General features: G+C 39.8%; 1 protein-coding gene across 1 annotated transcript in view; it reads left to right on the top strand.

Annotated features, from left to right (window-relative positions):
• Window positions 1–13,192, top strand: part of thoc7 (THO complex 7) — a 14,105-nt gene extending 913 nt beyond the window's left edge. Inside the window, exons 3-8 of the mRNA XM_061875262.1 lie at window positions 6,877–7,004; window positions 7,335–7,421; window positions 7,585–7,642; window positions 12,630–12,696; window positions 12,764–12,833; window positions 12,976–13,192. Of these exons, the coding sequence (XP_061731246.1) occupies window positions 6,877–7,004; window positions 7,335–7,421; window positions 7,585–7,642; window positions 12,630–12,696; window positions 12,764–12,833; window positions 12,976–13,034 (469 nt within the window). The 3' untranslated portion in view covers window positions 13,035–13,192. The remainder of the gene's footprint in view (window positions 1–6,876; window positions 7,005–7,334; window positions 7,422–7,584; window positions 7,643–12,629; window positions 12,697–12,763; window positions 12,834–12,975) is intronic.
• The last annotated feature ends 542 nt before the right edge of the window (window positions 13,193–13,734 follow it).

Genomic DNA, 13,734 nt, shown 5'->3' with positions numbered 1-13,734 from the left:
ACAACACTAAATTAAAGCTACAAGCAGCGTTGGTCGGGTCCGACTTTGGCTGCTGCCCCCGAGCGTTAGAAGACGCCTTGGAGCCACTATTTTGAGAATCTAATGCATTGTGAAAGTAATGCAGTTGTTGTATTGAAGTGAAAATATCAAACTTCCTGTTGATTTTTGCTAAAGTATGTTAATTATTAAAATGTAGGTCTAAGTGAGACCTACATAGTGTTTTTTGTTTCATGTCTCTCTGACATTCCCACCGGAAGTTACACGCAGTTTTGTCTGTTTTCTTCCTAGGAGCAGTTTGTCCGTGTTGTATTCCTAGGGGGGCGGTAGAGCGCAATTTTGAGTTTTGAGGTTAGGTTTTTTCATCAAATCGCAATTTTTGCCAGACCTGATGTGTGTGTCAAGTTTGGTGAGTCTAGAAGCATTTTAAGGGGGTCAAATAACAGCTCAAAGAGGCAAAAATGAAATTTTTTAGGAGACTTTGCACAGGGGTTCTTTGAAGGCGTATAAAATCAAAACCTGAGAACTTATCAAAACACTGTTCTATACTTTTAATCAGAAGGGTTCAATCTCTCTCCTGTGCGAGTTTGAAGCCAAAACAACAAACGCACTAAGAGGAGATAATGTTTGAAGAAAGCTGACCGGTTTTTACAAAACTTTTGTTTTGAAGGGGGGATTGCAAACTTCCTGTTGATTTTTGTTGGGGGTTGTCAATCTATGAAATGTAGGTCTAAGCGAGACCTACATAGAGGTTTTTGTTTCATGTCTCTCCGACATTCTTACCGGAAGTTACAAGCAATTTTGTCTGTGTTTTCTTCCTAGGAGCATTTTTTCCAGTGTTTTATTCAAAAATAGCGCTAGAGCGCAATTTTGAGTTTTGGGGTTTTGTTTTTTCATTAGATCGCAATATTCGCCAGTCCTTATGTGTGCACCAAGTTTGGTGACTTTTGAAGCATTTTAAAGGGGTCAAATTACAGCGCAAAGAGGCAAAAATGGCATTTTTTGCGCAAATTTTATTTTGAAGGGGTTTTTGCCAACATCCTGTAGATTTCTGCTGAAAGAAGTGAGTGTATGAAAATTGGCTCTAAGTCAGACCTACATAGGAGTTTTTGTTTCATGTCGCTATGACATTCCTAACAGAAGTTACATGCAGTTTTGTCTGTAATATTTCTTAGGGGGCGCTAGAGCGCAATTTTCATTTTGGGGGATTGGTTGCTTAATATGTTGGGAAGGTTTGCTATACCGACGTGTGTGTCAAATTTGGTGAGTTTTGAAGCATGTTAAGAGGGTCAAATTACAGCGCGTAGGTGCGGAATAATAATGAAACACAGCAGTTTCAATTAGGGTCCTTGGCCCATGGCAAAGGACTCCTGTGGAGTCCTTTGCCATGGGCCAAGGACCCTAATTAAAGGCCTACTGAAACCCACTACCAATCTGATAGTTTATATATCAATGATGAAATCTTAACATTGCAACACATGCCAATACGGCCGGTTTAGTTTACTAAATTACAATTTTGAATTTCCCGCGGAGTTTCCTGTTGTAAACGTGGCGGAATGATGACTCGTGTTTGTGACGTTATTGGTTGGAGGGGACATATTAGTTCACCACCACTTATGGCTAAAAGTCGTCTCTTTTCATCGCGCAAATACACAGTATTTTGGACATCTGTGTTGCTGAATCTTTCGCAATTTGTTCAATTAAAGGCCAACTGAAATGAGATGTTCTTATTTAAACGGGGACAGCAGGTCCATTCTATGTGTCATACTTGATCATTTCGCGATATTGCCATATTTTGGCTGAAAGGATTTAGTAGAGAACATCGACAATAAAGTTTGCAACTTTTGTGTTAAGATCCGTAATCCGATCTTCCCATATTATGGTTTGTTGCATTTTTATCACTCCGTCCTTCTACCCTCATACTTCCTGTTTAGTCATTACCATGGTTACTCATCAGTTCACCTGCTGCTCAGGGCCCCGCACACCTGCTACAGATAATCACCGTCACTTTATAAGCCGTCCTCTTTTGTTTGTTCAGCCTGGGTTCATAGTTTGTTTTCACACAACAGTACGTCTGCATTTCTGGTTTGCTTACACGCAACTAGTTTCCTCTCATCATTCCTATGTTTTTTCACGCTATGCCCTTGTATTATACCAGCTCTCACGCTGAAGATTTGTTTTTCTGTTTTGGTGTGCCTTCGAGCCAGATTTAGTTTGTCTATTACTATTCCTAGCTTTTATGCTAGTGTACTTTGTTTGTTTTTTTCTACTAGCTCCAGCATTTTGTTATATAGCTCTTTTTGTTATTTAAATAAATCTGTTTATCTTACCTTTGCTGTGTTCAATTTCGACGCATCCTCGAGGGAATCGCCGAACAGGCGTAACATTTTGGTCGCTAAGAGAAAAGCCGTGCCTCTACCGGAAGTAGCAGACGATGACGTCACCCGTTGAGGGCTCCTCACATCCTCACATTGTTTTTAATGGGAGCCTCCAACAAAAAGAGCTATTCGGACCGAGAAAACGACAATTCCCCCATTAATTTGAGCGAGGATGAAATATTTGTGTTTGAGGATATTGATAGCGACGGACTAGGAAAAATAATAAATGAATAAAAAACAAGTTAAAAAAAAAACGCGATTGCATTAAGACGGATTCAGATGTTTTTAGAGACATTTACTAGGATAATTCTGGGAAATCCCTTATCTTTCTATTGTGTTGCTAGTGTTTTAGTGAGTTAAATAGTACCTGATAGTCAGAAAGGGTGTGTCCACGGGTGTGTTGACGCCATTGTCTGAGGGAAGTCGACGGCAGCTGTATTGACGGCTCAAGCTCAGCTGATCCCCGGTAAGTGGCGACTTTTTACCACAATTTTTTCACCGAAAACTGCTGGTTGAAATTTGGTCGGGATCCATGTTCGCTTGACCGCTCTGATACATAGTAAAGCTTCACCTCCGGGAATTTTAAACAAGGGAACACCGTGTGTTTGTGTGGCTAAAGGCTAAAAGATTCCCACCTCCATCTTTCTACTTTGACTTCTCCATTATTAATTGAACAAATTGCAGAAGTTTCAGCAACACAGATGTCTATAATACTGTGTTATTATGCGATTAAAGCAGACTACTTATAGCTTGGATCGGGCTGGAAAATAATGTCCGCTACAACCCGAGACGTCAAACGCACGCGGCCTCATACGAGTCATCATACCGCGACGTTTTCAACAGGACACTTCGCGGGAAATTTAAAATTGTAATTTAGTAAACTAAAGCGGCCGTATTGGCATGTGTTGCAATGTTAATATTTCATCATTGATATATAAACTATCAGACTGCCTGGTCGGTAGTAGTGGCTTTCAGTAGGCCTTTAAGCTTCCATGCAGAGAAGGAAATCACAACTAAGTTAATTTATTAAACAGTTATTAAGCAGTGGCACAAACATTCATGTCATTTCCAAAACAGAATGTACAAGATTGTCAGAGACCTTTTAAAACAAGCTATTAGTGCACTGTTTTGCATGATGTCCATGTGATGTCAGACAGACCGTTGTTGACTATTTTTTTCATACGGTGTTGATGTGGAAATGGTTGCTTCGGCATTTTGTTGGTGTGGCACCGAACGGAGATGTTGACATGCGGAGTTTCAAGCACTCTTCATTCTCTCGCGGGTGACTTTTCAAATGATGCTAGATATTAGCATTGATTCTACTTTTTGTAGCAACGCTTTTGCCCCACACTTGACAAATTACAGTTTTCTGTTCGACATATTCCCGGTTGAAGCCAAACCACCGCCAGACAATGGACCCCCTGCTGTTTTCCTTGGGAATTAATTATTCCTTCATTTCTTACCGGATTCGCACATTCTTTCTCTCGTACTACCATTCGCACCACAGCTAACGTTACTCATGCTGCTACCTCTCTGCTCCGCGAGGGTGTATTCGTATGTGACGTATGTAAGAAGGTGCGCTTGTTTTATGTCTCTGTGAGAAGGAGATACAACAAAGAGAGAGAAACGCCTGTAGTGTAATGCCCGCGGGTAAAAGCAACTGCATGAGAACATTAGTCGAATATAACAATATTAGGGCTGCAAATATTTGGGTTTCCCACGATTCGATTCAATATCGATTCTAGGGATCACGATTGGATTCAAAATCGAATTTTTTTTTTTCAATTCAACACGATTCTCGTTTCAAAAACGATTTTTTCCCCCATTTAAAAGGATTCTCTATTCATTCAATACATAGGATTTCAGCAGGATCTACGCCAGTCTGCTGACATGCAATCAGAGTAGTAGATTTTTGTAAAATGCTTTTATAATTGTAAAGGACAATGTTTTATCAAATGATTGCAATAATGTACATTTGTTTTAACTATTAAACGAACCAAAAATATGACTTATTTCATCTTTGTGAAAACATTAGACACAGTGTGTTGTCAAGCTTGAGATGCGATGCAAGTGTAAGCCACTGTGACAATATTGTTCTTTTTTTATTTGTATAAATGTCTAATGATAATGTCAATGAGGTATTTTTAATCACTACTATGCTGAAATTATAACTAATTTTGATACTGTTGTTGATAATATTCATTTTTGTTTCACTACTTTTTGTTAGTTCTGTGTTTTTTTTGTGTCTTCTCTCAATTGCTCTGTTTATTGCAGTTCTGAGTGTTGCTGGGTCAGGTTTGGTTTTGGGATTGGATTGCATTGTTATGGTATTGCTGTGTATTGTTTTGTTGGATTGATTAAAAAAAATGAGAAACCGATCTGAATCGCACAACGTGAGAATCGCAATTCATATTCGAATTGATTTTTTTCCCCACACCCCTAAACAATATAGTCATTTTCTATATCGCACAGAGACAAACCCGCTATATCAGGGGTAGGGAACCTATGGCTCTAGAGCCAGATGTGGCTCTTTTGATGACTGCATCTGGCTCTCAGGTTAATCATAGCTGGCATTGCTTAACACAATAAGTAATTAATAATTTTGCTGGTTAGATAGATTAGATAGTACTTTATTTATTCCGTCAGGAGAGTTCCTTCAGGAAAATTAAAATTTTCAGCACAATCCCATTCAAGTTTAGACAAACATTACAGGGAGACAGAAGAGGATCGCTGACGGGTCTGCCGGCTTCCAGCGCCCCTTACAAAAAAGATGAGATAAAGGTAAACAAAGGGGAGGGGGAGGGAGAAAAAAAAAAAATAGAAGATTAAGATAAAATAAAAAAAATCGGTCTTAGCCTGGGCCCTGGAGAGGAGTTGCAGACTGAGGCCAAGGGGAAAAAAAAACAAACAACTCATAGCCATGGTACACATCCCTCTTCCATGTGTGTAAGAGGGAAACATCACACATCAAAGAACACAGAGGACATTAAAGACATTAAAGCATCAGATACAACCAGACACTTCTACGTTAGATTAGATTAGATTAGATAGTACTTTATTTATTCCGTCAGGAGAGTTCCTTCAGGAAAATTACAATTTTCAGCACAATCCCATTCAAGATCAGACGAACATTACAGGGAGACAGAACAGGATCGCTGACGGGTCTGCCGGCTTCCAGCGCCCCTTACAAAAAAGATGAGATAAAGGTAAACAAAGGGGAGGGGGAGGGAGGGGATGGGGGGAAAGAAGATTAATATAAAATAAAAAAATAAAAAATCGGTCTTAGCCTAGGCCCTGGAGAGGAGGTGCAGACTGAGGCCAAGGGAAAAGAACAACTCATAGCATAGTACACATCCCTCTTACATGTGTGTAAGAGGGAAACATCAAAGAACACAAAGGACATTAAAGACATTAAAGCAGCAGATACAAGCAGACACTTCTACATACAGCTATGAATAAAAAGTAAAAGAAACATATCCACTGTGGTGGCCTCTGCGGTGTTCCACGCCATCGTCCGCTGGGGTGGAGGGAGCATGGCCAGAGACAGAAGCAGACCCAACAAAGCAACCTGGACAGCCGACTCCACTCTCGGCCAGTGTCCAGTCCGCATGGATGAGCGATGATACGTCCAGGGTGACTGAGGTGTCCGACACCTGCTCACCCAGTCAAGACACCGCGAAGCCTCTCCGTCCCAGCGCTCAGTGCTAGCTCCACAGTCCTGTCCCCTCATCCGCATCTCCTCCAGTCCCTCCAAACCGACTCTGGTGTAGCAGAGACCCAGCAGCTGGTCTCCATGGCCAAAAGGCTCCCGGGAGGCAGATCCAGAAGTCCACAAAAAAAGCACCACAGAGGTCACGAAAGTGCCACCCCTTGTCACACAGTCCCAAAGGGTCCCGGACCATAGGCAAAAAAGGCAAAAAAATATAATAACACATGAAAACAAGAGGGAAACACAAAAGGATGACACAAGAGCACAGAGCTCCTGCCTACAGCAGCCACTACAGCAGCGCCATCTTGGAAAATGTATTTGACGCTAGCTCTACATACAGCTAGGAATAAAATCACAGGTGTTAAAAATAACGTTCAAAATATAAAACATTTTCATGCATTTTAATCCATCCATCCATTTTCTACTGCACCTGTTCAAGAAGTCGCATTATTGATAAGAAGTATTTTATTTATTATTGGTTAGCTTCAGAATAAAAATGTTATTAAAAATAATAATAGACTTATCGTACTCTAAAACTGTTGTCATTAAATAAAAATGCATGCATTTAGTTGTATTCACTGTTAAAAAATATTATATGGCTCTCACGGAAATACATTTAAAATATTTGGCTTTCATGGCTCTCTCAGCCAAAAAGGTTCCCGACTCCTGCGCTATATATTGAGTATATCGATTTATCGCCCAGCCCGAATGGCAATAGACTGCTTTCAAAAATGTGCATTTCCTTTTTTTGACACGTTGTAAACTTCTCCAATGTATTCTTTGGGTGTCTAGCTTCACACAGTACCAGAGGATGCTTGGCACGTTGACCCAATGTGAATTTTCCATGGGGAAGACCCTCATGGTCTATGATATGAACCTCAAAGAAATGGAGAATTACGAGACAATATACTCCAATATAGGTTAGTAGTGGTATTTACATTTTGTTTAAACCACGGGTGTCCAAACTTTTTTTCACTGACATCCTCATTCAGAACAATAGAAGGATGGGGCACATTTGTACATTAAAGATGCTAAAACAAATTCATGTAACTTTGTGACAAAGTACGTTATTAAGTAATATCTGATAATATATGTTATTTATAATGACCTTATTTGTAGAATCTGTCTAGGACCAATAAAAAATGCGCTTTGGACACCCCTGGTTTGAACCGTTGTGTTTCTACAGTCAATGGATCTTCACTTTCATGTGTGCAGAAACATAATGCACCCTCTTTTTGCCCGTTTGACAGAAGAAAACATAACATCTGCACATGAGAAGATAGCAGAGTGTAAAAAAGAAATCCAGAGAGCCAAGAGAGTAAGAAAGAACCGCCAAGGTAAGGTGTTATTTTGTTCTTTTTGCTTACAGTGTTTGGACAAATATGTTAGAAAGTATGGCAATAACAGTTAATTGGGGGAAGTACAATTAATGGTTTTACTTGGAGTTATCATAATTATGAATCGTTTTTCAACTATTTTCCCCTCACATTCCTCCTGCAGAGTATGATGCTCTGGCAAAGGTAATTGAGCATCACCCTGATCGCCATGAGACACTCAAGTGAGTTATTCACACTTTTCCAGTAAAAACACTATGGTTGAGCACTTACTATCTCACTATTGGAAATGATTTGTTCCGGGTCTGACTCCATTAAATCTTTAGAGGGTAACTACACTTTTATTGGAATGTTGCCTATCTGTCACAATCATTATGAGAGACAAGTAGACAGATATACATTTTTTAATGCATTCTAACTTGTGAATACATGTAAATAAAAATCCCCTTACAATTCCCCACATAAAACCCTTTGAATAACCATCCAAAAATTGCCAAAAATACTCCATTTACATTTCGTCACCTGAATATTAACCAAGTATTGGTGATATTGTTATAAGCGACAACGCAGACAAATTATTTACAGCAGCCTTGATCTCAGAGAGCTAACGAGCTGTTATGTTGACGTCAGCTGGTGAGCTTGTGATGGTTTATTGTAGATCTTAAATAATGCCTATCACCTGGATAGGAGAAGGATGAGGACGTAATCCGACAAGTTGGCCAACCTTGGTCAACCTACTCAGTGGCCTACAGGTTAGAGTGTCAAACATTCACCATATGTTGAACATAATATTGGTCAATTAATATTGGTCAACGGTGGCCTTGTGGTCAGAGTGTCCGCCCTAAGATCGGTAGGTTGTGAGTTCAAACCCCGGGCAATGTCATACCAAAGACTATAAAATGGGAGCCATTACCTCCCTCCTTGGCACTCTGCATCAAGGGTTGGAATTGGGGGTTAAATCACTGAAAATGAGTCCCGGCCACGGCCACTGCTGCTGCCCACTACACCACTCAACTCCCGGGGGGTGAACAACGGGATGGGTAAAATGCGGAGGACAAATTTTTACCACATCTAGTGTGTGTGTGACAATCATTTGTACTTTAACTTTAACTTTGGCATCCAATTTAGACCTCTTCCTCCCGTGAAGATTATGAGTCATTCTTTATCTAAACAGGAATATATCAACATCTTAGCAGCAGGCATCACAGTGACAGCAGAAATTGTACAGTAAGTGATGTTTTATCATGTTCCTTGGCACTTATGGAGTCTGCAGTGAGTGAGAAGTAGTCAGTCATGTTATCGAAGGAAAAGGCGAACATCATGATGCGTTTCCCGTATGCTTAAAATGCGCAGAATACGTAAATATTACATGTGATTACAAATGTTACATCTACACTTTCATCCCTCCATTTTCTACCGCTTGTCCCTTGTGGGGTTGCGTGGGGACTTGAACCAGCTGCACTCGAGCGGAAGGCAGGGTATATCCTAAATAAGTCACCCTGTCATCGCTGGGCCAACACAGACCGACGACAGTCACACTCATAATCACACTTACGTGTATATACTGTAACAATATTTATGGAGGTGTTTCAATGATTTTTTAAAGGGGAACATTAGCACAACTTCTGAAGGGTTAAAACCAATAAAAATCAGTTCCCAGTGGCTTATTTTATTTTTCAAAGTTTTTCTCAAAATTTTACTCATCACGCAATATCCGGAAAAACGGCCTCAAAGTGCCTGATTTACACCATCGCTATAGTCACCCGTCTATTGTCCTGTGACGTCACTGCGTGAAGCCACCAAAAACAAATATGGCGGATAGCACAGAAAGGTATAGCATAGTAGCTTGGATTCAGATTCAGATTTCAGCGCCGTAAGCGATTCAACAGATTACACATGTATTGAATTGGATGGTTGGAGTGTGGAGGCAGGTACCGAAAACGAAATTAAAGAAGAAACAGACATTTTTTAGCCATATCACGACAGACAGTGGCACAGGAGGAAGCGATGACGAATTCGGCGATCGCCTTCTAACCAACGATTGGTATGTGTTTGTTTGGCATTAAATGTGGGTGGAGGGAAAGGCTGGATGCAAATATAGCTACAAATGAGGCATAATGATGCAATATGTACATACAGCTAGCCTAAATAGCATGTTGGCATCAATTAGCTTGCAGTCATGCAGTGACCAAATATGTCTGATTAGCACACTCCACATAAATCAATAACATCAACAAAACTCACCTTTGTGATTTTGTTGACTTTATCGTTGGAAATGCATCTGCTTTGAGTGTCGCAGGAATCCACACATTCTTGGCATCTCTATCGTAGCATAGCTGTCGTCGGTAAAGTGTGCAGAACAAACGAGGGACTTTTGCATCTTTTGACCACTGGTGCAACTTGAATCCGTCTCTGTTAGTGTTGTTACACCCTCCGACAACACACCGACGAGGCATGATGTCTCCAAGGTACAGAAAACAGTTGAAAAAACGGAAAATAACAGAGCTGATTTAACTTGGTGTGTGTAATGTGTTTGAGAAAATGGCGGGTCGCTTCACGATGTGACGTCACGGGTGAAAAGTCATTGCTCCGACAGGCGAACAATTGAAAGGCGTTTAAATCGCCAAATTCACCCTTTTAGAGTTCGGAAATCGGTTAAAAAAAAACATATGGTCTTTTTTATGCAACATAAAGGTATATATTGACGCTTACATAGGTCTGGTGATAATGTTCCCCTTTAAGTACGTAATAGATTAGAATAGAATGGACTTTATTGTCATTATATTTGCATATAACGAAATGACTCCAACTTAAGGTGCGGTAGTGGGAACAAATATGGGGTAAAAATAATTTCCACAACAGGTAATAAAGAAAAAACTAACAATTACAATTAACAGACTACTGTAAATGGTAAATGGGTTGTACTTGTATAGCGCTTTTCTACCCCTTTTTAAGGAGCCCAAAGCGCTTTGACAGTATTTCCGTATTCACCCTTTCACACACTGATGGTGGGAGCTGCCATGCAAGGTGCTCACCAGGACCCATCAGGAGCAAGGGTGAAGTGTCTTGCCCAAGGACACAACGGACGTGACTAGGATGGTAGAAGGTGGGGATTGAACCAGTAACCCTCAGAATACTGGCACAGCCACCCTTCCAACTTCGCCACGCCGCCCCCTACTATCCAATCAAAATAATAAGCAATCATGTACAATATACACAACACTACAGAAATACAAAATACTGTACAATATACAGAACAAGACAAGAGTACCGGAGTAATAAATAACAATCAGTGTCGGATGTATTGCACTCGAAGGGTAATATTGCACAGTAGGGTATTAGGGTAGGATATTGTATAGGGGTGAATTATTATTATAAGTTATTAGAGTTCAAGATGGTGTCAGCTCTGGGAAAGAATAGGCAGAATAGAGCGACTGTCGTTGGCTCCATTGTTGACTGACTTTTTTGTCACATTTATTTACCAGTTTGAATACATAATATAGAAACACATACAGTATGTGTGTTTGGCTTTCATAAGGATTCTGAATGATGGGCGAAAATCCCCCCCAAAAAGTGTGTTTCTCCTTTATCTGTAACACTACTGGTTCTTCCTACTTTAAATATATCTGTTGCCTTACTTCTGGTCTTTACTAGTATTCTCTTCTCATAGTCTTCTCTAAATTGTCCTTATTCGATTTTGTTATGTTTTCCCAGCAGACGTCAACTCCTGACACTTTAGATATATATTTTGACCTATGTTATGGTCGAACTCAACATTTGCATAACCTTAGGCAGGGGTGCCAACACTTTTTCTGCAGGCCAGCTACTTTTCATTTGACCAAGTCGAGGGGATCTACCTCATTCATATATATCATTTTTATATTTATTTATTTATGATGACTTGCATTGATAGGAATCAGACAGTAGTGATGATAACGTCCACATTTTCAAATGGAGGAGAAAAAAAGTCTTCCTTTCTGTCCAATACCACAGTGGTTCTCAACCTTTTTTCAGTGATGTACCCCCTGTGAAATTTTTTTTAATTCAAGTACCTCCTAATCAGAGCAAAGCATTATTGGTTGAAAAAAAGAGATGAATAAGTAGAATACAGCACAATGTCATCAATTTCTGATTTATTAAATTGTATAACAGTGCAAAATATTGGTCATTTGTAGTGGTCTTTCTTGAACTATTTGAAAAAAAAGATATACAAATAACTAAAAACTTGTTGAAAAATAAACAAGTGATTTTAAATAAAGATTTCTACACATAGAAGTAATCATCAACTTAAAGTCCCCTCTTTGGGGATTGTAAAAGAGATCCATCTGGATTCATCAACTTAATTCTAAAAATTTCTTTTCAAAAAACATCAATATTTATGGAACATGTCCACAAAAAAAATGTAGCTGTCAACACTGAATATTGCATTGTTGCATTTCTTTTACCCTGTTTATGAACTTACATTCATATTTTGATGAAGTATCATTCAATAAATATATTTATGAAGGAGTTTTGAATTGTTGCTATTTTTAGAATATTCTTGAAAAATCTCACGTACCCCTTGGCATACCTTCAAGTACCCCCAGGGGTACGCGTACCCCCATTTGAGAACCACTGCAATACCACATGTAAGTGGTTGGTTTTTGGCATCTTATTTGTCCAGCTTCCATACTCCGTTTTCTACACTTTACAAGAAATACATTGGTGGCAAACTCTGTCGCTTTCTAGCTTGTGCACGCCAGGTTTCTGAGATCTTAATTTGTCAGCACAGGCCGGATGGAGCAGGGTTTTTATCGTGAAGACAGGAACTGTGCAGTCGGTCTTTAGAAATTTGACGGCAGGTACGACGCGAGAGTCTGTTTAAATAAAAAGTTTCTTGCCTTTCTGTCGGTCATTTTTTCTTAATAACGATCTGGCAGCAGCCAGCGTCATCTCAGGAGATCCTCGGGTGCCGTGAATGTCAATCAAGTGACCAAAGTGACGTCTTGGTGAAGATTGGTGATTGTTCATTTGTAGGTCTATTTTTTTAATGCCTGGCTGGTGACAGACTGACACACCCTCCACCATCGACCAGTAGCTCGCGATCGACGTAATGGGCACCCCCGACCTTAGGGACATTTGAATTCAGAGCTTCCACCAATTACTCTTGGTGCTAATTTGTTCATTGACTGTGTTAAAGATGTTTATGATTAAAAGATCATCTTTTTACAGACAGCTGGAGGCTCTTGACAAAGAACTCCAGCAGCTGTCAAACACCAAGGAAAATGTGGATGCAAAGGTAATCTCTAATTGAACTTATTAAAAACAGAAACAAATCATGTCTAACTTCATTTGTTCCTACTTAGTTGGAACTACGGAAAAAGCAGTTCCATGTGCTCCTCAGTACCATACAGGAACTACAGCAGACCCTTGAAAGTGAGTAAATTTTTTTTGTCCGTCATTGCATTGTACTCCTAATTAGGTATTTAGACGTTCTCTTTACTTCTGCTGTCATCGGATGTGGATGAAAAACGTTCACTTGTTGCATTATTACTAATCATGTCCATCTCCCCCACAGCTGATGAAAAATGTGACACTGATGACAGTCAGCAGAGCCCGACCGAGAGCGGCGAGTGACTCTTAAGTGTTTTCTCTTGACCTAAAGTAACTAAGTCAAACAAGTTATTTTTTATGTATTTTTGAATAAATTTAGAAATAACTTTTATAAGTTATCAAACCGTTTTTAAGCAATTAAAAAGACAACTACAATGCATCTTAAGTGGTGTACACACAAAGTGGTTTGGTCCTCTCCTTCGATTTTGTTAAATCACGTGTTTTCACGCGATATTTCGGGCTTGGAGGACGAGAGTTGGGCTCAGTAGTGGGACAGAATAGTTATGTTTGAGGTGATATTATCAAAGCACACCACACATATGGATTGCTTAATGCCTGATATTGCAAAATCTTTGTATGAGGTCAGTAGCGTAAATGGTGTGTACCGGTCTTTACTCAACACACTCCTGGGAAGCACTAAAAATACTGTGCAGTCATCCCCCGTTTATCAAGGTTAATTGGTTCCAGACATGACCGCTATAAACACATTTCAACAAAGTAGGAATCAATAAATATAACGTGAATATTTTCATAACTAGAGCACACAAAACCTGTTTTTTAAATACAGTACAGGCCAGACCAGGGGTAGGGAACCTATGGCTCTAGAGCAGGGGTGTCAAACTCATACAGAGTGGGCCAAAATTCTAAACTGAACAAAGCCGCGGGCCAAAGTTGAACAACTTAAACTTAATAGGGACCCAAACAAGTTTTGCATTGAAAATTG

Source organism: Nerophis ophidion, linkage group LG16 (assembly GCF_033978795.1).
Source record: "Nerophis ophidion isolate RoL-2023_Sa linkage group LG16, RoL_Noph_v1.0, whole genome shotgun sequence".
Taxonomy (NCBI): domain Eukaryota; kingdom Metazoa; phylum Chordata; class Actinopteri; order Syngnathiformes; family Syngnathidae; genus Nerophis; species Nerophis ophidion.
The sequence above is the reverse complement of the archived record's forward strand: the minus strand, read 5'-3'. Positions and strand labels throughout refer to the sequence as shown.